Source organism: Myripristis murdjan, chromosome 24 (genome assembly GCF_902150065.1).
Source record: "Myripristis murdjan chromosome 24, fMyrMur1.1, whole genome shotgun sequence".
NCBI lineage: Eukaryota > Metazoa > Chordata > Actinopteri > Holocentriformes > Holocentridae > Myripristis > Myripristis murdjan.
Genome location: NC_044003.1, coordinates 23,789,623 through 23,812,831, shown reverse-complemented (window position 1 = coordinate 23,812,831; position 23,209 = coordinate 23,789,623). Strand labels below are relative to the sequence as shown.

The 23,209-nt window shown below is 41.5% G+C and overlaps 1 protein-coding gene across 1 annotated transcript in view; it reads right to left on the bottom strand.

Annotated features, from left to right (window-relative positions):
• plcb1l (phospholipase C beta 1-like) overlaps positions 1-23,209 on the bottom strand; it is a 133,229-nt gene that overhangs the window by 20,225 nt on the left and 89,795 nt on the right. The window contains exons 10-28 of the mRNA XM_030047527.1: positions 21,953-22,099; positions 20,246-20,403; positions 18,550-18,632; positions 18,186-18,270; positions 15,138-15,312; positions 13,623-13,709; positions 13,203-13,273; positions 12,715-12,811; positions 12,136-12,220; positions 11,174-11,298; positions 10,203-10,357; positions 9,927-10,091; positions 9,083-9,182; positions 8,685-8,789; positions 8,453-8,568; positions 4,262-4,400; positions 3,320-3,373; positions 2,458-2,677; positions 357-522 (exon numbers count right to left, since the gene is read on the bottom strand). Of these exons, the coding sequence (XP_029903387.1) occupies positions 357-522; positions 2,458-2,677; positions 3,320-3,373; positions 4,262-4,400; positions 8,453-8,568; positions 8,685-8,789; positions 9,083-9,182; positions 9,927-10,091; positions 10,203-10,357; positions 11,174-11,298; positions 12,136-12,220; positions 12,715-12,811; positions 13,203-13,273; positions 13,623-13,709; positions 15,138-15,312; positions 18,186-18,270; positions 18,550-18,632; positions 20,246-20,403; positions 21,953-22,099 (2,333 nt within the window). The remainder of the gene's footprint in view (positions 1-356; positions 523-2,457; positions 2,678-3,319; positions 3,374-4,261; positions 4,401-8,452; positions 8,569-8,684; positions 8,790-9,082; positions 9,183-9,926; positions 10,092-10,202; positions 10,358-11,173; positions 11,299-12,135; positions 12,221-12,714; positions 12,812-13,202; positions 13,274-13,622; positions 13,710-15,137; positions 15,313-18,185; positions 18,271-18,549; positions 18,633-20,245; positions 20,404-21,952; positions 22,100-23,209) is intronic.

The window sequence follows — 23,209 nt, the reverse complement described above, 5'->3', positions numbered from 1 at the left end:
TTTCATCTGAAAGCCTGTTCCTTGTGTCTCTGCAAAAAAAAATGTTGGGACTTTAAGTCTGTTTGGTACCCAAATATATCCTTTTTTGCATATATTCTAGGGCAGTGCCATCTCCTGTTTTCTATATGTTTATTGCCTTGAGTGCCTTTGTAACATTTCTCCAGACTGCTTTTTTTTTTTGCATACAATTTACATATCTGGTTTCATCGATGAAACCTGATAGGTGAAAACAGATGGTATGAGACAGCTGCATTAAAATGAGGCCTGAGGGTTTGAAACTGGTTAAAGCTGAAGCATGATCATCCTAACTGCTAGCCCGTCCTGCCACCCACACATCTACGGATCTGTAAGTGTACCTGCTTGATGTGTTCTCGCTTCTGGTATTTCTCGCTGTAGTACTGCTCCTGTCGCAGTGTGAGAAGCTGCTGCTGTTGCTGCTCCTTCAGCTCTGCCAGCCGCTGGCTACACTCCTGATCCAGCTCGCACAGCTCCTGGTCCAGGGTTGACAGAGAGAGTGTCCGGCTGGACACACACACACACACACACACACACACACACACACACACAAACACACACACGAATGTGCAGACAGCATAAGCAAGTTGAGGTTCAATTTCAGTAAAGCAGTCCTTTTACAGTAACCCATTTTGGACCTCGATGTTGTGACAATGTCAGTGAGCAAATGTGATTTGTATAAACAGAGCATAAGCCTGATGAGTATCTGTGTTTTGTTCATGCCTTCATTACAGTGCACACTAGCCTTCATGAGAATATTAGTTTTCCTCATAACACACTTGGTTTTATTTACATTCATAAATTCTGCACCAAGAGTTATTGTGTGTGTCCTCAAGGCCTAATAAGAATGACAAATGTATAGTGCTACCTCAAAACACATTTGACAAGTGTAATTTTGGAATATTTTTAAGTCATATAGTTTATACTGCCATGTAAAATGTGTCATCCCCACACTCATAGAATGCTGGAAGAATATGTATCAGTTCCCACAAGGGGAAATTATGTTGTTGCAGCAGTTACAAAATCACAAAGACAGTATCACAATAAATAGAAGAACAAGGAGGGGTTTATCATTCAGGGGCAGAGATATAAAAAGTAACCAAATCCACAAACCAAAATCCAGGTAAAGCCTGAAAAGTTTGGGGTACTGAATTGGCACCAAAGATCAGCCAATAGCAGATGGCCAACTCTCTCCCCTACAGTGCTTTTTACCAGTAGGTGTCAGGCTTTACCCAGATTTGTGTTTGAGGTTTGGTTACTTTAAAGTTACATGATGCAAAATTGACTGAAGTGACAAACAACATAAGTTAGGAAATATGCACATAATTTGATGGTCGAATCAAGATGGGTTTTGCGCTGACGACCCTTTAGACTCAAATGACAACACACACGAAGTAAGCGCGAACATTTGCTGATTTCATCTCTGTGATTCCCAGGATTAGCCTGACTCACTGATGAATTATGTGCTTACTGCATGTGTTTGTAGGCTGAGTCCTTACTTCAACCAATAGCCTCAATTTTACTCGGTGCGTCTTTAATAAAGAGGCAAATCCCTATTCCCTGCCTTCATACATTCACTACATTTTGGCACAAAACTTGCCCAGGGAGTGGTGCTAGGAAGAATAATGTTCATGTTTTTAATTTAAAAAGGACATAAGGAAGGACACCTAGCTGATAACTTGAAGTAACTTGGTTGAAAAGTGTTATCTTTCCTGTGCAGTGCCCCTCACAGGTCCCTGCTGGCTGACAGGAATGTAATCTTTGCTGAGAGCTGCGTACTTATTCTTCAGTGTGTGGATGGACTCCTGAGGGCCCTGAATGGGTCCCTGAGGTTTGGAGCAAAGCCTGATCCATTCATTGTCATTCCACACACACCAGCCTTATTTTTTCTTCCTTCTGAGAAGGTCGATGTCTGCCCTGTAGCACTAAAACATTAAAGGAAAAATCCACCCATGGATGGTCTTACACTGCTATATATCATCCGTTTCTGAAGTTCAGTGCGCTGTAGGAGATATTTGGAGATGAAGTTTCAAAATTAACTTTTTTTTTGGCATACATACAGTCCCTAAACCCACTTCCTCTACCTATTTCAGGTAGAAGACTGAGGTGGATTTGCTGAATCCACCTCTGCGTTATTCATGCAGATGGATAGACCAGTTGATCCTGCTATCAAATTACCTACACTGGAATTATCTCAACATAAAGTCACTTCATTTGGCAATTTACTGACAGAAATCTACTGCCAAAGAGCAAAATGGATCCAGAAACACAAGCCACATCACCATTAAATGTTCTTTTCTGATTGTGATTAAGCATTTAGAATGGATTTTTTTCCTTTTAATGAAGGACAGAGCAGACAGAAAAGACTTCAGAGCAAAGAGGTTCACTAGAAAACCAAAAGAGGGAGACTTGGAAGAGGAGAAGGAGAGGAGTGCTACCTACCTTTTCTTACCGTCTCGTTTGTGGCTCTTCTGCAAGGCGGAGCGCCGGCGCTGGTGCTGGCTCTGCAGCTCAGAGACGCGAGCCGTGTGCTCCTTGATGAGCTCGCTGGTCTTGCGGTGGTGTTTCCGGACGAGCTCCTTCATCTCTTTGTACTGCTTCCTCTGCTCCCGGACGAAGCCTTTCTGCTGCTTCAGCTCCTCCAATGTCTGGGCCTCCAATTCTGGAGACACAGGGCGGAGGAGAGAGACAGGACATGAAGAAAGTCAAGGGGAGAAGACTGAACATGTTCCATTCACAGACATCCACCAAACTAAATTTTCACCATGTGTCAGCTTAGATTAGGCTACGTGGTATTTAAATATTTTGGAAATAAGCAATAATGTTAAAGAAGCAGATTTCAGGTGCTTGATTAAGATTATAATTACCCTGATTATTAGCAGTCAAGTTAAATTACATCTAGAGCACCTGATGAGTGTCCCAAATAGGATACAATCCGAAAGTGTTTATGCTGGGATTTCCTTGTAAGAACTTAAAACGGCCTTGGTAGGGAAAATATATGCTTTGACTTCTGGCATTCTTGTGTTCACAAAATATGCAAGTAATCACCAGCGCATTACCAACTCACTTAAAGGCAGTAAACATATTTCTAAGGCTATTGTACAGTAGCACTCTGTAAAAGCACTAAAAGATTCAGTAAATATGAATTTCTGAACATAAGATAGGTGTTGGTGAGGCTTCATTTAAAGTATTCACTGAATTTAAACCTCCATCAACACAGGGAAATTCAGATTGTTGGAAGAAAATAATAATTATAGATAAAAGAGAAATAGATCAAGGCTCAGGTTCCAAGGGACAGTCTTACCAGTGAGGACACTCTGAATAATGTCCTCAGTCTTCACCGACGGTTTCACTGAGCCTGGGAAACAAAAACAAGACAGAGCCCAGTGTGAGTCTCCAGGTAGCACTGTGGTTATAACTTGAATAAGAGGGTTCAAAATCTGTTTATTTACCAAGTTACAAAGAATGCTTCATATTTTAATATATGCTTGAGTAACAAGGTCTGGGGCCAAGTGGGTATCAACAGTAACACCTTGTTTATTCAAAACAAGTGGGAGTCTGTTTGGAAGAGAGCTTTGAAATAGTGAAACACAGCATACGAGTCTAAATTTCAGTCAAGTCAAAAGCACCTGAATATATTTTCACTTGCTTTGTGTTCACACGGTAGAAATTACACATTATCAGTACATGTTTTTCATGAGCAACACTTTACTCAAACTGTTGGCCATATAGCATCATGAGGCAGCATCAGCCTGATGGGAGTGCATTATCATGATTAAAATCTTAACATGATGTAATGCATTCATTTCCATTTTTCACAAACACCGCCAGCACTCAGAATTTAATGCTACAAGATTTTCTTTTATACACAGCTCTTTTTTTTATTATGCAATAATTCACACAAATGTGCAAAACATTTCTGGACTCAACTGTATTTTTAATTACAATCTCATAAAACAGCACTACCAGGTTCATACTGAAAAACGATGCATATAATAATACATTATAATACCAAAAATGGAATTTTCTGATATTTCTAACCCGTGGATCAATGCAAAACAATTCACAACACAGTTGCAATGTGCTTGTAATGCCTCGTAATGCATTTCAAGTGTTATTTCAAGTGCATGGAGGTTGTGGGTTGATAGGATCATATTTCATATTACACTTACAGAGCAGCTAAAAGGCAATCAACGTAAAGCGTTAGGTAATATGTGTGGGGTGGTGGGATTTGGCAGCACAGTACCTGTAGGCTGAGGCTGGTGGCCGCCCAGCGACGGGGGTTTAGGGGAGATGATGGGAGTATGGCTCAGTCCGTTCTCTGCAGGCAGCGTTACCCTCTGGTCCACCTTGGGCTCCGAGGGGGCGTCGCCTCCTGCCTCCACCTGTCAGTCACATGACAGATTCCAAATTTGAATCAGTGCCCCCTTTCAAACAACACCACTAACTACACCTGTGATCACCTGTGGAGAAAATCATGGCAGAACCCCACAAAAAAACACAATTAACATTCATTACAGTGTTACGCTTTACTGTATTACAATGTGATACAATAAACTGCGGAATTGATAAGAGTACAGTATGGATAACTTGTGAAAAATGTGTAGCTGACTTTTTCACATTTTTCTTTTACTTTTTTTACATTTGAAAACAAAACTCATTTTTCACTGAGAAAAGGACATTACACCATTTCAGAAATGCATCAATATCTTAGACAGCTGATTTCCTTCAGGACCAAGACTCTTGTCCAGCAGCGGCATTTGGTTTCAAATTTCCTCTGTGGTACCTGTGTCCTGCAGGATATTTTGTAGACATAGCTTTGGTAACCCACTCTCAGCATGGCGTCCTGCGTCGAGGCTGAACAGGTCTTTACCTCCCCTAGGGGTCAGCTGAATCACAGAATCTATGTCGTGATCCTTATATAATCTCAGAGTCGAGCTAGTCGGGTCTTCGGCGTTCTCTGCTCTCTCTCTCTACTTTAATTCCTCTTCTCTCACTATGCTTTTCCATGCGCTGCCACTCTAATTCGGTCCTTTGCTCAACTAGGTGACTGTTGCCATGGGCACAGTGTGAAGCGGCTTTCCATCAGCCTTCCCCATGGGTAATCATATCACTTGGCAAATCAGATGATGAAAAGACCAATCCTCCTCCTGAGTCTCCTCTCCTACTAACCCAAGAAAGTGCCGCACTTCTTCCCCTAAGTCTGTCATGACTTTAATCTATCACCTCTCTCCAAGTATCATCCCTTCATTTGTCCCCTGTTGTACTGCATCCCTAAGTTAGCCGTGGCTACTTGCACTCTCCGAACATTTTAAACAAAGGGAGGAAATAACAAAATAACATTCAAGTTCTGTACTAAAGCAGTTTTGAGGTACTGACAATTTCCCTGAGTATTCATGTTTTGTGACTTTACTTTAACTCTGCAATATTTATAGAGACATTTCATTCCACTACATTCTTCTAACAGCTGTAGCCACTATGCAAAATAAAGCTTGACAAGCAAAACATACAATGAGCTGATTTAATGTGATGCATCATTAGAGTTTCAACTGGCCAACAGGACAGGGAGCAGTTGGACCTAAAACAATCAAATACTTTAAACAGCTTCATTTGACACCGCAAGGAAACATTCGTCACAATGACTTGTACTTTTAATACTTAAGTAGATTTGCCTGCCAATAAGTCTATAGTTTTACTCAAGCAGGACCTTTATTTTTTCCCTTACGGTACTGCTACTTCTACTCACATAAAGGAGTTTTTTTTATCCACCACTGACTTTAAATGACTATACCAGGATGGCTGTTACAGTACTTCACCCTCGAGGCACCATTGATGTTTACACAATCAATGTGTCATTTCTTTGTCCTGTTATGCTTGTAATGGAACAGTTATAACAATGTGACAGGTTTGCAAGTCTCTCTTGCATACCGGAGGTCAGTTGGAACAAAGGTTATATTTTCTTTTTTTTTTTTTTTTTCCTTTGAATTTCTGTTTTATTTAACAGTCACAGTAGAGAGAGACAGGAAAGGCAGCTGAGAGAGAGGGGATGACATGCAGCAAATGGCCTGAGGTCGGATTCGAACCCAGGGCGCTGCGAGGACTCAGGACTCAGCCCCAACAAGTGGTGCACGCTCTTATCTGATGAGCTACCGGGGCTACTTGGCATTTGTATCACATTCGAAATGTATCCCGGACTAAACTCAAAGGTCACTGCAGGTCTTAGTAAAGCCATATGATGTCAAGTCATATAGCTTGCATCATTGCCCTATATCGTAAAACACATCAGAGCCGACTGCATCACTTACACCAAGACGGCAAGGTTAGGTTAGTCATCAGGTTGGGAAATACACTGATTATGATCATCTGAAAAAATAACACTACATTGAGGATGTTTCAGTAGTAAAAAGGTATGACTTAGTGTTACTTACTAGTGTAAATGATATTTTCCCACTCTTCAAGGTGAAATAACAGTGATTTTTCCTTCCCATAGCGCAAAAGAATTGTGAGACATCAGGCAATAAGTTAACAATTACTTTACAAGGTGCTGCTGCGATTTATGGCTTTCAGGACTTTCCAGCTCATGCTTTCGGGTTTGGAAAACAAACTCTGTGCCCGCTGAAATGCCAAGATAACCATAATGTGTTCCCATCAACTGTGTGCATCTTCACCCACTTGGCAACTGAGGATTTTACTGCAAATAAGTGCCAGAAAGTCTTGTTCTCAAGACAGTAACACATTTGACAGAGCAGTATCATTACTACTACAGTATTTTGCATTACTTGAATGTGTGTGTGAGTGTGTTTTTCTCTGCCTTTAAACCAATGCATGCTGGAATAGGCTTTAGCCCCCCTATGTTTCTCAGGGTATGGAAAATGGATGGATATATTCCATGCTCAGCAGATGTTTCTGTTGGGTCTCTGCTCTAAATAACTAGCCTACTCATTTCTATATTTAACAGACACCTATTGATGTTGTCAGTCAGCAGGGTCAATAAAATAGATTTCTTAATGTTCTTTTAACTGGGATGCTGCACAAGTTCGAAAAATGATGTTCATGTATTTATTCTACAGTTTTAAATCTCAAAGGTTATTTACTGTATTGCCTGCTTATACCAAAGCCTCCTCCTAATGTGTTTGGCAGTGATGTCACAACGTATCTCAAATTAATGACCAGCAGCAAACTTTCTTTCAATCTTTCTGACTAAAATGCACACCATTAGAACATTTATATTGAAATAAACAATATACAGACAACTAAGCTGTGTCCTTGCTAGTTTGAAAGCACTCATACAGGCTCTGTTCATCAGTTCAGTGCAACATCAGCCTGGTTCACTGCTAACAGTCTCCTCCATCTAAACTCACAGACCGTTTATGAGCCGACGTCTGAAACTGTATTCCCCTGACCAGAACAGAATTAGTCTCAAACTATAGCCACAAAAACGTATGTTAAATATAATTTGTGACAGCAATAATTAGAATAATAGGTAGGTAGGTAAAGAACAGTTGTCTAGGTGCACTGCTAGTGCTCGAAGAGAGCCTGTTTGGAACAGGACGATTGCTTGGCCTCCAGTTTTGCTGATGAGAACTGCTCATCCAAACAACTTCACACTCAACACTGCACTCTCTTGGGTCCTCAGCAATACACCTGCCAAGTCTGAAGGCAATTGGATGTGGATAAAATCAAATTACAGACATACATACAGAGATTCCTCCATTTACAGTTAGGTAATTTTTGTAGTGGACATGTAGAGATTTTTGCTAAATGTTATTTGTTGCGTCCCATCCTGCAGATGTCATCTGCTGAATGACCAGCCTACAGAAACTCAGTTGAAAAAACAACGGTAAGAGACCAACCACCAACAAGCCTAAAGGCCGACGTCTTGATGCGTTTTGGATTTTAAAATCCATGATGGTAAAGATATGCAAAACTGGTACTGTAACTGAAATATTCCTAAATGAATCGATATGAACGCCAATCAAACTGAAATCTTTTTCGAACTGAATCGAGAAATCAGTGCCATTATCTAGTATTAGAAAGAACTACAACTTCCTCTCCTCCCACTACAGTGGTGCTCAGAGCTGATTGAGGGTTTTAGACCAATTTTGGTCATTTAAAAAAAACCCTATCGACTAGTTTTAAGACACTATGCTTAACGTCTGACCAGGTGCATTTCAAGAGCACTTATTTTAAATTCTGCTTGAATAAGGTTTTGTCCAAGACCTGCACTTCTGTCAGCACCCAAACTCTCCTCTCATCCTGCCTACCATATGTTTACACTGCTAAGCCAATTAGTTCCTAACAAAGGGGAGGACAGCCAGCTGCCTGTGGGAGTGCTTAGCTTAATCAGCAACTGATCGATGGCAGAGGGCACCAAGCTTTACAAGCCCAACATTCTCCAAAGACACACACACACACACACACACACACACACACAAACCTCTTTGTCAACCTCCTCCTCTCCTCCCTCTTCCAGAGTAAGAGCCGCGAGCTGATTGGCTCTCTGCTCCATCAGGTTGACGTAGCGGATGGGATTGGACAGGGCCTCGATGACATCTGAGGAACAGGAAGGAAAAGAGCCTGTTTTGTAACACCCCAATAAAACTGAACATGTAGTGCTCTCTCAACTGAATATCAGAGTTTGTGTTTTTCAGGGAGTTCAAGCACGTTACCTGCAAACGTGTCTGGGACATAGTCCTTCACTTCCACGTACACAAACAGAGCAGGCAGTGTCAGGGACTGGTTCTTCTCATTCCTCAAGCCGATGTAGTGGTAGCCTGCATGAGTTCGTATTAGATTACAGAGAACGGTTTATTATGTACATGTGTACTCTGTTAATCTACCATGGCTTTTCCTATTTCTATGTTTACAGGAAAAACACACGTGCAGGACTGAGGCAGCAATTCACTGTTTTTATTTTTACCATACGCATAGTGAACCATTGAAAATAAGAGCTTGCTCTAAGTCAGATAGCATTTCCCTCTCTATAACCATCAATCAACAAAACAGAGAAGGACTGAAATTAAATGGTGGCAGGTTCAATAAGGCTGTAAAAACCCTAATCTGTCACCTGGACGGATGGCAGACACAGGAATGATACGATGCCCGATGAATTTCCCTCCTTCTTCAAACACAGCTATCCTCAATGAGGCCAAGGTTGGCAGAACAACCTGGGGGGAAACAAAAATTAAAAATTAAAATACACATCATTACGCGGCTCTTCATGTTCGGAAATCAAGTGGGAAAAATGTTAAAAATGCATGCAAGTATCTCCCCATTTCCCCTGCCAGATGTCTCCCTGCTGATGTCTGAGCTCTTTTAGGTCAAGGTCACGGCATCATTTCAGTCCCACGGCCCCGCGGAGCATTGTGGGCATTGTTTTAACTTCGAACTCCTTCTTGAACAGTTGCAACTGCATCTTGGTGGACACACACGCAAGCAAACAATCTCCTTGAATGCGGTGGAGTAAAAATCCCATGCACATGATGTGGAAAGAGAAGAAATGTGGAAAAGGATCTTCAACCTAAAACTGTAACATGAGTTTTGTTTTGTTTTTTTTTCCCTCAGTCTCAGAAGTAAATTTTGTTATTCTGTTCTATTCTGAGAGGGAAATGAACATAATGTGATCACAATGGAAAACATTTGGTGAATAACAAGTTGCTGATTTTTTTTTTTTTTTTTTAACTGAGGCTGACCAATTTCTGTGACACTGCATAACTCAAGAATTTATTAAAACTCAGATTTTCCCTTAAATTCCCCCTTACTGTAAGTAGCTTCAAAGATGGATAAATGCCAGAGGGGAAGTCTGGAGCTCAGACAATATTTTGCTAATGCCACATTTGGTGGATGCTTTGATTCAAACCACCTTGATTTTTTTTTTTTTTTTTTGTGCTCAAAGTGCTCTACAGTCTGACCTTCTTGAAGACGATGGCCTCCTCTTCCCACACGGGGTTGATGGCGTTACCCTGTGACGTCTTGGTCTTGAAAGCCTTCCTCCTGGTGTCCACTGGCAGACCAAACATGTCGATCTCCACGTAAGTTCCCACCTTCTTATCTGTCAGGAACTGGCCTGAAATGATCTGAAAGCATGGATGGAGAAAACAGAGGGAGACTGAATATCAAAAAGGACAAAACATCATTAAAAGAAAAAAATACACACACTATACTGACACTGACACAGGAGGACACACCTTCACAGACAGTGTGTTGGCCACTATCCCGTCCACGGTGCTCTCAGTGAAAGGGTCAAAGTGTTTGTCTGGCCGCCTCATGAACTCAGGTTTCAGCCTAAAGCCGCATTTCCCGTTGTATTCATACATACCCAGGTTCAGCTGCATGGACAAATCTGTGGGTGAGACGCATCAAGAAAAACTTATTTCCTGAAGCTTTTTTTTGTATTGTTCTTAATCAAGCGTAGCATTCATGGATGCCGGCAGATCTCAGCATCTTCTCTCACGGCCTCCTCCATTCACTCCTCAGCTGATGAAGGGGAATGAAGGGGGAAAAGTCTCATCATGAAGCCAGGGATGCACCAGTACCTCTTCAACACTGATACTGAGTACTAAAGTAAAAGAGTGTCAACCAATACCGTATACCACTCCCATCCATTATTCTCACTGAACAGTGTGGGTTTGGACAATTTCTGTGATGATATCACTGGACAAAATAAAAGATAAAGAATCCTTGTTTTTCCTGCCATTTGAGAAATGGGGATGTCACAAATAGACATGTAAAAAATGCTAACAGCAAGACAGTTGGCTTTAATATCTGACATATTCCTCAGGGCCCTTAGTATCAGATACTACTCTGGGGTAAAATGTCTGATACTGTTACTCTGTTTCGGTGTTGACACTGGATACCTCTACACGGTACAAATGAAAAAAAAATATACTGTTTTTTTTTTTTTTTTTTTTTTTTTTCCCAGCTTTCTTTATTGATGACACAAGTTGAAAGCCTGACCAGGGACAAAGACTGCAAATTAGCTGAAGCTAGACGTCTTATATACATCACATTTTCCCTTTTTGTGGCAATGCTGTATGTATCGCCCCTGTCAAATAAACATTAAAAAAAATAAATAAAAAATAAAGAATGCCACCGAGATATTTTTTTTTTTTTTTCAAAACACTTGTTTCTCGCCAAGAGAGAAGAAAAAAAGCCTCACCTATTGTCTGGAAGTTGAGAGCCACCAGCTGACAGCCGGAATTCCAGAAGAGCTGAGGGTTGTAGTTGGATGAATCCACTCTGGTTCCTTTCGGATAGATCCTGCTCAGCTGCAGCTTGTTGTACCTGAACAGGCTTGAGTTAAGAAGCAGTCTGACTGACCTGCACACCGGCACTGCCATCACTAGATACTATTACCACTGTTTCTGCAACCACTGCAATTACAACATCGATTTCTGCTGTTATTCCAACCACTCAGAGGTGAAGACAGCATTTATATATCCTACCAAAGGAGACGTGCTATTGTTTCAAATCAAAATCTTAATCAAAGTAAACGTAAAAGATGTACTAAGATAAGAGAAATCTACTGTTGTTTTTTTTAACCAAGAGAATACTACTATATATTAACTTTCTGATTTAAGATATACATATTTATATAGATTTCATAAAACTTTAACTAGATTCTTTCAGTTAAAAAGCAGGAAAATAGAGTGAATGAACAAAGTAAAATCACATTTCTCCTCTGTTCTCTTGTAACACTGCTAATAATTTAACTACTATGACCACTCCTACTAAAAAAATAATTAATGGGCTATGTACATATAATAGCATGGTCCTTAGAATATTTAGTGGCAATAATCAAGAAACAAACAGTGCACACATATGCATTTGTACTGGTGTTGTATAAACTTTCCAAATGTTTCCAAATGGCTCTTGTCCCATAATGGATTAGCTCCACGGCCTGCACTGACTGAAAGGAAATTGTTTATTCATTATTTCACATTTCCTCCAGCAGCACCTTTTCATATGGAGACTCCCTATAGTGTAGTCATTACAGTGGTTTTCAAACTTGGGATTAGAACCCAAAGGTGTCCCAAAACTTCTCTGAAGAGATTAATATCAAACCTTGTGACCTATGTTAGGTTGTACAAGCCACCACTCAAATATAACTGAGAAGGATACTCCACAAACTCCACAGGAGATTTGGTCAGTTGCTCCAAAGCTTTGGTCTCTACGAAGGACGACATCTGGTAGCTGCGATTGATCTCTGCGGGCGAAATGTTGATCAGAGAAAGGCACTGGTCACTCAAGACACATCGAGCTCAAAAATTCTCCCTGTCGCAAAAGACTTATTATAGTTTCTATGGGATGTAATATAGAGGTGATGTATCGAATTGATTATAATATAATATGTGAGGGATTTAATTTCAAAGTGCTGATCCATATTGGGTGGAGAAATCCCAGTTGTCCTGTCCCAGTTAATCTTAGAATTTGACTATTTTCAAAGTATTCCATTTAAATAAATAATAATAATAAGTTATTGATTCCTAATAAGCAAATGAGCATTGCATTCAAATAAACTGAAAATTAATGATGTTTTTTATCTTATCACCAAAAATATGGCATGGAACGATAAAGACTCTTTAGTGAAATATCAAGCTAAAATATTTGCTCCCAGATTTAAAACACACTCTGTGTATTACACATGGCTCTTTGGGATGAACCCCTTCTAGATCAAGCTGTGCAGAGTAAAATATGTACTTTTGGAACCCTCGAAGCTGTTGAATTTGACAGGCTGGATGTAGCTGACCAGGTTGGACATTTCCTCGGTGGCAAACGCCTCACTGCCTGCCGTGCCCTGTACATGCAAACAAACACACACACACATTTGCAGTGTGAATATGAATTACAGTGAATCTCAAACGTATGTTACAACCTTGCAAGAGGTTCTTCTGCCCAACCAAAACAACTCTGAGCAGATCTATTTGGAACTAGAAAAAAAGAAGTGCAACACATTGAGGAAATGACACAGGAAATTTGATTAAGGCTCTGGAGACTCAGGTGGTGGAAAACAGCAGGTCGAAATGTACAGCAGGGGGCAGGCTCGGTATATGGCATGCAAATTATATGCTGAATAGTAACCGTTAAAGATTCGTTTATGTAAAGCCCATGGAAGATAAGTGGCAATGTCTGCACCAGGTTTTTGCCACTGATATTTACACTGGCTGACGCGTGAAAGCAATACACACCTCGTCCATTGAGCCCTTCTTACAGTCGTCATCATCGTCATCTTCATCGTCGCTTTCTGCCTCTACCTCACCTGAAAATCACAGTTATATGGAAAATGATTACTGGGAAATTAGAATTTCTCTAATATAATGACAATCCTGCTGTGGGGAAACAAACAACTGTCTCTTGAGAATAAGCAGAATTGAAAGGTTAGGTTTTTATGGATACAAGCAAATGCAGAAATTGCCTTCATCACAATAAAAACACGGACACAAAACTTGGCTTACTGCGCAGCGACAGAAAACAAACTGTTCACCTAACAGACGGTGGATATGGGTTTTATTACTGTACTGACTGAACTGAGCTCTCACTGCTGCCCACTCAGGGACAGATCTGCTGAAGGTTTCTCTTTGAATTTGAGGTCACTGTGTATGACTCACCGATGGACTTCCTGCCCTGCGGCCTCAGGCTAAGCTCAGCACCCTCTGGAGGCTGCGAGGAATCTGCCATCTCCTCTTTGGTGGAACCTGCAGGGTGGACAGGAGGGGAGGGGTCACCATCAGCGGGCCAGCTTCCTTCAACAGAACAACGACAAGCTACAAGAGACTTCAGAGCATGAGGAGGATGAGGAATGAATATTAGATGCCATCAAAAGATATTCATTTTTTTTTTTTTTTACCATACTCTACCATAACATGCAGTGTTAGATGTCTAAATGAAGCAGTGTATGTTTTAATGTATTGTGCAATAGGGTTTGCATTTATGCAGCCTATATGCAGTCTGAGGAAACTCTTGAAAATATAAACATACACATATATATTTTGGTATGTTATATGTATGTGCTATATTTGTGAACGTATCACGTTCAATGTTTAGATCCTATATTTTTATTTATCACATTTGACTAATCTGGGGCTACTAAGCTGTTTTTTTTTTTATCTTTTTATACCTTTCTCTAACTTTTTAGTATTGCAGTGTAGTATTGCATGTATTTATGTGTGTGTATTAATTGGTGGAACTTGTATGTATGCCTGTATGTATGTGGACGTGTTTGAAATGGCAACTTGCAGCTGCATTCAACACAGTCAGTCCAATGCAAATTTCTTCTCTTCTCCTCTCCTCTAATTGTTGATGTTGTTGTGAGTGTATATTTAGTCTACTGTCACACATAATAAATATAATAAAATAAAAATAAGTAAAAGTGATTCTGGGGAGAGTCAGACACTTGTGCTGCTTGGTCTATCACTCCAGGGGGCAGTGTGTGTTAGCGTAAGAATGAAACCTGCAGCTCAGCAGCCAAATGATGTGACAAACACTGTGATGTGGTGGTGAGGAAAATAATGAAATATTGATCGTATAGTCCGTCATAATTAACAGCTGAATGTTTTACAAGCATTCATCGAAAAAGACAGAGAACCATAAAATACAAATTAGAACATGCACTTGCACGCACACTCAGGCATACAAAACATCTCCTGGCGCTAATGCAGTTTTACATTGGGGAAACCTAATGTGTAAAGCGTGGCTGTGAAAGTATAAAAGTGCATGAACTGAGACGCATAAAAGTTCACTGGATAGATTCAAAGTGCACATGTATACACACACATGCACACACACACACACTCATGCACTGCAGGCCACTACTGGCCAGTGTTAAAGACACCCCAGTGAATAACAGTGTAGGCGCCTGACAGGGAGTATATGCAATAGCCAATAATACCCTGAGCTGATGGAGAGGGCCATGAAAATGATGAATGATAAACAATAGTTCTGTTCGCTCCACTGATTCAGTTTCTGGGCAGCACAGAGGTGTTTGTCCACAGTCCAGATGGATCCAGACTGTTAGGCTGCATTTTAAATCTGAAACATCATATTTCAAAGCTCCAAGTGTAACTTTATGGGCCTATTTTCAAGACGTGAGTGTGCGTACTTGTGTGTCCCAAGGAGTCCTTTACCTGCACTAGGGGAGGAAGGCTCACACACGCTGGAGGAGTCACTGTAGGTGTTAGAAACCTGCTCAGACAGTTTCTTCTTGGTGCTTCCATCTGTTTTATGGTGTTTCTTCTTGTTTTTCACGAGGATTTTTCCCATCAGTTCCATAGGGCTGGGTAATGGCACTCCAGACTCCAGCTGGATGGGAGGTAGAAAGAGACACAGACAGAGAGTGTCCATAAATAGTTTCTAACATGTAATGTGATATTGATCTAGAGAAGTGGGGTGCAAAACAATGAAGGTATGTTCTTGTTTGGACACTGGATTCAGCAAAGGACAAATGAGAATAATGGTAGATGGTGGGGAAGTTCCCAAATGTGGCTGTTGTTTTGATTGCGGAGCTGTGCAGTTGGTGGTCACTCCATTACTGTCATGTTTGCAACTGTTTTGTTGGTTGGAGCTAGAAAATACTTCCTCTTGAAGTTTCAGAATGTTGCATGATTTTGTTTAGTGGAGTTGGTTGTTTACCAAGCTTATTCCTGGCAGCTTTAGGCAAAATAAATTGTGTACCACATGCATTGTAGGAGATTTTGCTGAGTGCGGACAGCTTGTTAGTGACCGTGAGGAAGAAGAGCAGAATGCCTCATAAACTCAGCTGACGGAACGGCTAGAAAGTTTACACTTTCAACACTAAAATCGGCTTCCTTGAGGGAAACTGAGCGTTAAACACAAACACGAAGCCTCTCCAGGGAGCTGGCTGGAAGTAGGCAGATCCCTGATTTATTTATGGGGTACACTGCTTTTGGATCACAGTGTTTATGGATATTAATAATGCATTATCAAGAAACTCAGTGGTGATGTTGAATAAACACATATGAACGCACACCCCCAAATGTTTACAACCTATCGGTAATAAACTTTACCACATTTTGAACACTTATGACTTTTCCTTAACCTCTTTTAAGGGCTAGGAAATAATCTGCCATAAAGCAAACGTAAGTCAGCCTTTTCTGTCCAGTAACCTATTTCCCATCTACTTCTTTCTGCCAGTGCTGTTTGAATGTGATGAAAAAAGATTAGACAGATATCCCATTTTCTTTGGCACCATTCAACCCATTCAACTGTAATGGTTGCGGGAAAAAGCTCAGCTTTACCAGCACAGTAAAAAATGAGGCCAGATTGTCATCAAAGGAAGTAGTGCAGGCTGAAAATGCTCAAATCAAAATCAAAAGTAAGACAGAGGCCTCACAAGGCTTAATAGCCGCAACACTTTCACAATGACTGTGCTTTGGCAATGCAGCCTTCATCAGCATAATGAATGTGCTGATGAGAGCCACATAACAAACAACAAAACATGTTCATGGGGAAGCCAATTTTTTTTTACTATTTTCAGCTCAGATAATTTATCATTATTTATCATTGCTATTATTTAATTAATTAATTAATTTATTTATTTATTTACATTTGGCCTATTATTGTATTGTATTATTGTGGCCTAACTATTGTACATTCACAGCTTCCAAAGAACTGGGCCATAATGTATAAATGGCCACCAGGTTTCGTCTCTTCTATTCACCACCATTGAGAGTTCTGCTGAGTGGAGATACAGGAGTTTGACTTTCCACGAAATCTCTAATCCTCTTTTAATCTCACCCTAGGCTCGGCTGGAACCAATCGGGCCACATTACCCTATCTGTCTCTGCCCCTTTGGAGTTGTGGAGCTGATACCCCATTCGCTATGCTGTATACACGGCTATCTCAGCAGGATGCCGGGGGGGGAGTGGCTGTCATTGTGCTCACCTTTCCCACTTATTACGCACTCAAAGGCTGCAATCTGATTCCTCCACCATACTTCCTCTCTCTCACTTTCTCTCAGCCTTCCTTCTTGCCCGTGTGTCTGCTCCTATCTCTCTTCCTCTCCCTCCCTCTGCCACTCCATTCTAAAAGCTTCTCCCTGATAATAGTTCAATGTCAAACCCATTCAGAAGCCTGTAAGTCTCAGCGGGCTGCGTCTTTGGCACACAGAGGCACTGGAGGAGCTCCCTGTGTGTGTGATAAAGCTGTGTTTGACTGCTGGGAAGTTTAGTCGCATAGCTCCATTACATCAGGGACAACTGTAAACATATCCATGTTGAATAATGGAAAAGGAGGGCATGCCAGTAACTGGTATGTATATCTGCATGTGTGTGCAACACAGTACGTGTGTAACAGAGAATAAGAGACACAGTATTGACATCTATACAGTGTGCGTCTCTATGTGAGTTTGGGAGACAAATGTCTATGTTTGCTTCACGTAAGAGAGCACCTGCGTCACTACACACAGACGTCTTTAGTGGGGGGAAAAAAACGAGTTCGGCCACAAAGGGACAAAGCAAGCTTTTGACCAGTAGCCATGGCAACAGGGGAGAGACAGATAAAGGGTTGCCAAGAAAAGCCACGTTTAGATTACAGCGTAAAACGCTTCCATTTAATCTTACACTGTTGCCCTTGCAAGTCTCGCTCCTAATAGCTGTGAGGTTGACAGGGAAGAATAACAACATGATTATGAAAAGTTGGTTTCCACGACACGTAAATAGCCACAGGTATCTGTGTGTCTGCAAGGGGGGGATGAGAGTGAGAACCGGAGGGAGGAGAGTGAGGAGAAGCAGCGATAAAGTCCATATGAGGCCATTCAGAAGTCTGCCTGGAGTGACAGCAAGAGGGAAAACAGTGACAACACATTTTGCCAGGTCCTTGGAGGCGTGTCGATATGTTGCTGTGTGTGAGAGTGAGGGGTGAGAGAAGAAGAGGCATAAACAAAGGGAAACGATTCTGCATGTAGGCTGCTGAATGAATATATGAGTGCATATTAATTCCCGGGTGTCTGTCATCCAAACGTACATCTGTATGGGTAGCCTGGAGAGCAGCGGTGTTCAAGGACACTTCCTCTGTGCATTCATCTGTGTGATAATATCTCCTGATTCTCTCGCTGCTGGCCATGCTGGCTGTGTCTGTGTCTGTGTCTGTCTGTGTTTGTGTGTGTGTGTGTGTGTGTGTGTGTGAGCGCATCTTTGAGTATCTGGTGTACTCACAGGATATTTCTCCAGAGGGTCCGTCAGTAATGCGTCTCCAAATATTGACCGGCAGTACTCAGCCATCTTAGCCTGCTGCTTTGGTCTGGCAGTCATGTCATCACACACACACACACACACACACACACCATCACAGTTTTAGCTAAAGCTGATTATTGCTCCACACGTATCATCCCTAAAAACAGCCACTTGGAATCATTAACAGGTAAAACACACAACCTTCCCCCTCTGCCGAGATAACGGATGCAAACAAAGCGGTTTATTGACCCAATTAAAATGACAAGAAGTGAGACCTTCGAGTGTTACCCTGATCAATGAGGTAAACAATAATCGCATTCGTCGAGAAAACGGCCGGACGACTTACGAGTCCACGTGGTTCTCGAAAGACAGGATGACCGGGAAGGGGGAGGTCTTGAAGGCGCACTCCGCGATAGCCTCGATCACCTCCTGCACGCACAAATGAGAGGAATAACACTCAGTCATATAACCATACAGGGTTTGATATCTATAATGATCAGTGTATGATGATCTACGTGCAGCGTACCAGGAGCGACGATGTGCTCTCTCCCTCCACCTGCCTCTGTACATCTAATTCAGTTAGTGGCTGCGTACGTTTCTTAGAATGTCTCCTGACAGCCCCAAGAGAGGCGAGAGCAACATCGATTATGTTGGTGACAGTAACAGCAAGAGATTGAGATTAAATGACTTGAGCACCTCGCTTAAAATGCAAGGCATGTTCTGAATGGTGTATGCAAGGCCACTGCTGGAGGAGATATTAGCATCTTGCCTCTCCTGCGATGGATTTCTCCTTGTATGAGTCTACAAACATACCACCTAATGATGAAATGGGTCCGGGAAAAGCGCGGTGCATCACAAACAGATGTTTTTGAACGGAGTTTTTAAAGGTGCACTCTGTCAAATTCGCGAGGGAGCTCAACATCCGATAGGGCGCTTCCACGTCGTTGATCCTCTAAGTCAATTACACCGCCATTAACAATGGTGTCATTTCACATAATGCTTTCATTTCCATTTGCTCCATCTCCCTCAATAAAAATCTGTGTCTGTAACTCAAGCCTCTCCGTCTGTCTCTCTTGACCTTTCCCTCTCCATCACGGTCTTTCCGAACTCTTCTTTCTTTTCTACTTCACTCCTCAGTCTAATTCCATCAGGGTCATTATACAGGCTCATTAGATCTAAATTTCTTCTTTCAATCAATCCACACTGCTCTCCATCCTCCAGCTCTTTCACACCCGTCCTGCCTGGAGTTTTTTTTACACTGTTATCCTCTATAATTCCCCCTTCTCTTCTATGTATTCAGGTAAAGGAAAAGCCCACCCAAAATCCAGGCCCTGCATTTATGAAATTCACCAAATATATGAAGCACCGTGACTGACTGCATTTTTAAATAAACACTTCACCCAAAATACTGGCAATGGATACTTTTCCATGCATCCGTTTCCATTCAGTTTCTGTGTGATCTGGCAAGGTTTCAAGTCTGCTGCAGCACCGCAACAAAGTGGGGCTAGATGGGTATTCATCTGTGGAACTCAAACCATTAAAACTTCATATATCAACAGCTCCTTCCAAAAACAATAACACAAATACCCAATGTAATCCACAGCCCCTGGGGGTGATGAGTTTTGGTGGGAACTATTTCCTGCCGAAGAACACTGGCAAACTGTATCTATCCACCTCTAATTCATACTCATTGGTGACAGACAGATACCGTGGGAAAAAAAGTTGTGTGTGCGTATATTACATTTTGGATGAAGTGTGCCTTGATGCGCCACCTCATATTCCAGCACAAATATCTCATCGTATTTAATGTTTATCGTTCTGCACAGTGATTCTTTTTAAAGTCATTCACCATGTAACTCCCTCGTGCGCTTTGCCATCTGCTGCACGCGTGTTTTTCCCCTCTTCTATTTATATGTTGCTGGATAAACACGCAACATCGTTAACTATTTCCAGTCTCTTTTTTTTTTACCTTCTTCCCTCCCTCCCGGTTTCTCTGTGTCACCCCTGTCATTTGCTATCGCGTCTCTCGCTCCTTGTGTTACCTTGAAGGAGATTTCAGTTGTCATGGTGAAGCCGTGGGTGATGATGGGCTCTTCTTCGGTGGTGCGTCCCTTCCAGCAGTCCAGTTCAATGCAGCGACATCCTGACAGGAGAACCTGCTTGTACATCTCCACGGAAGAATTCCCCGCAAGCTGGCCAGCTGCACTCCAAAACACACACACACGCACGCACGCACGCACGCACACACACAATCACCACATCAGATAAAGTGAGCCACATTCACCAAGGCAACCAGGACGTCGACAAAAGCAATTCCTCCCACTTTTCAAAACCTCATTAACTGCATTAGCTTCTTGCATGCAGTGAAAATGATACAATTGTTGTTATCTGAGGCAGACAAATCTCATCACCCTGTCACCATTAGCAAAGCAATTATCTCTTCACATTAGCTGCATTCTTCCTGCAACATGGTGGGAAGGGTGTCAAACTGAGAGGCAGATCTGTGTTTTCACTTCAGGTGGCAGCATCCATTTCCTCCTTCCTTGTCATTATGTGTCTCTCTCTCTTATGTCATCTGACGCACTCTTTGTCTCTCTCTCTCTGTTCTGTTTTTTTTTTTTTTCTCTTTGGTTGACAACCTTATCCAAATCCATTATAGGAAATTTCTTTTCTAAATGAGTTCCCATGTTGTGCGCTGCATGACACGTCACTTCGAGTTACCACAAATCACCAGGATACAAATACATCAACAGGAATGAAATAAGTTGCACTGTTCCCACAAGTTGCTATAATCATTTCAATATTCCTATGAAATTGTTGTGCAAGGACAGAGCTGCATTCTGCATGCCGTGCAGCTTCTCTGTTGCTCATTATAATATGACAATCTGTCAATATGGAAATACATGAGAGAGAAAAAAAAAAAAAAAACAGCGTTCGTGAGGAGCAAATCAAGCACTCATTGTTTGTTTTTCTCATTTCTTCCTTTCTCGAGCTATGACGCCGGCCTATTACAGAAATTCCATTTTTACCATCGGTGGAGAAATTTGATCCACTTGAAAGATTCGATGCTCTTCACTTCCCCCGAGAATAGATTTGAATAGATGAATTCTAATATCCATTGAAGAGAAAATGGCCCTTGTATTGTGCCTTCTATCCTTGCGCACTAACAGGAGCCAGTCACTGTGACTACCAGTCTAAAGAAATATTTAACTCATGAATATCAATGAACTGAGTCTCATGGCACAACTTGATTGGATAACCTCTTGAGAGGTAACGGAGGAAAGGGTGCCTGATAAGCACCACTACATTTGACTGATTGACCTGCAAGGTATAAAGTTGTGTGTATTCACTTGTGTGGCTATAATTGTACTTCCAAATGAGGAAGTGAACTATCCATGTGTGTGAGCATAACGATGTGCATGTGCAGCCAGTCAGTGGTAAAATCGACTTGAGCGTGAATAAGTGACTGTGAGAGACAGACAGACAGACACAAAGACAGGCAGAGAGCGAGAGAGAGAGAGTTTACATGCACAACATATGTTTGAATATCAAAACATTTGGGAAGGAACACGTCCTGGACTCAAACTGAGAATGATTGTAACTCCCTGATGAAGGCTTGACGCTGAAATGAAGTTTGTTTAAAGGTCTAATGTGACTATGCCGTGACAATAAAGGCATTTTAATAGTTTTAAAAGAGAGTTTTCTTGTGATGTTTACATTTTTGAATGTGTTTGTGTCTGAATGTGTACCTGTGAGGTATGTGTTGTGCGAGGAGTTGATGAAATAGTGGGAGAGGGGCAGGGTCATGTCTTCGCTCTGGTCCAGCTTTTCGGGGGGGATGATGCTGTTCTCCTCCCCGCTCAGGTACCTGGCAAAGCCCTCCACGGAGATCTGACCTGCACAAAGCACACCATGGAGCAGACACACGGGTTAGCCTGCATTTCATTTCAGAGAGGAGCCCACACGCAAAATCCCATTTGAATCCCTTTTTTACCCTCCAACTATTCTGCTCCTCTGAGTCTTTTGCTGCACTTTGCTCACTCATCACACCCACTGGATCTAATTTGCTTGCTCAAATGACCTGCTGAGGAAATTCCACATCTAAAAAGCACCTTCATTCATTTCTCATCACTTTAGAAGTTAAATCGCATAAATCAAGACACTTAGACTTTTTTTTTTTTTTTCCAAAGGCAGTAATAGTGAAGCATCCTCCCTGTCCAATGTTAGAAAATCTTTTCACATCAAACACAAGTGATTCATTTTAGCAGCACAAAATAGATAGAAAGTCTCAAGCATTTTCTGCTGTCATTAGCAATAAAACTAAAACCAATTTAACAGCACAATGAGTGGATGGTTGTTAAGAACAATATCATGATGCATGGTGCAATAGTATTAGCTCTGGGAAAACAGCGTGCATGAATGTATGCATGTGTTAGTGTGTGTATGATTGGAGTGTGTTTGCATGCATGCATTCAAATTAGGGTGTGAACGATGTAACAGGTCAAAAATGTTGAGAGTCACTGATCAAAGCTGTATCAACATCACAGAAATTTCTGAGGTTATGAGGAAACCTGTGTGATTACACTTGGGTTAAAAGAGGCCCTTGCTTCATTGTTTGAATTTCTGAACTACTGGATGTAAAAGTTAGGGGCATTTGTCGCAAAAGCTCACAATGTCAATGTAAAAACAAGCGAAGAACATCCAGCACACTGTAAAAAGTCTCCAGTCTTCACAACAGAGTTTACAGTAAAGACGGGCCTACACAATTTACTTTGCATACCCATTACCTTGAACCCACAATGCCGTCTACAATAACCTGAACTATCGCTTTAGTTGTTCGTTTGCTTGTTCGATTGTTCGTCAAGGCCCAGCGTGTTAAGCCTGCCCTTTTTTCTATCCCCACTGAGCTTATATCTCTTCAGAGAGCGAGCACAGCAAGGTGAATGGTGCTGAATAAAACAGCAGCAGATGAAAAGCTCCCATCTCTGAGTCTCCCTTTCAACTGA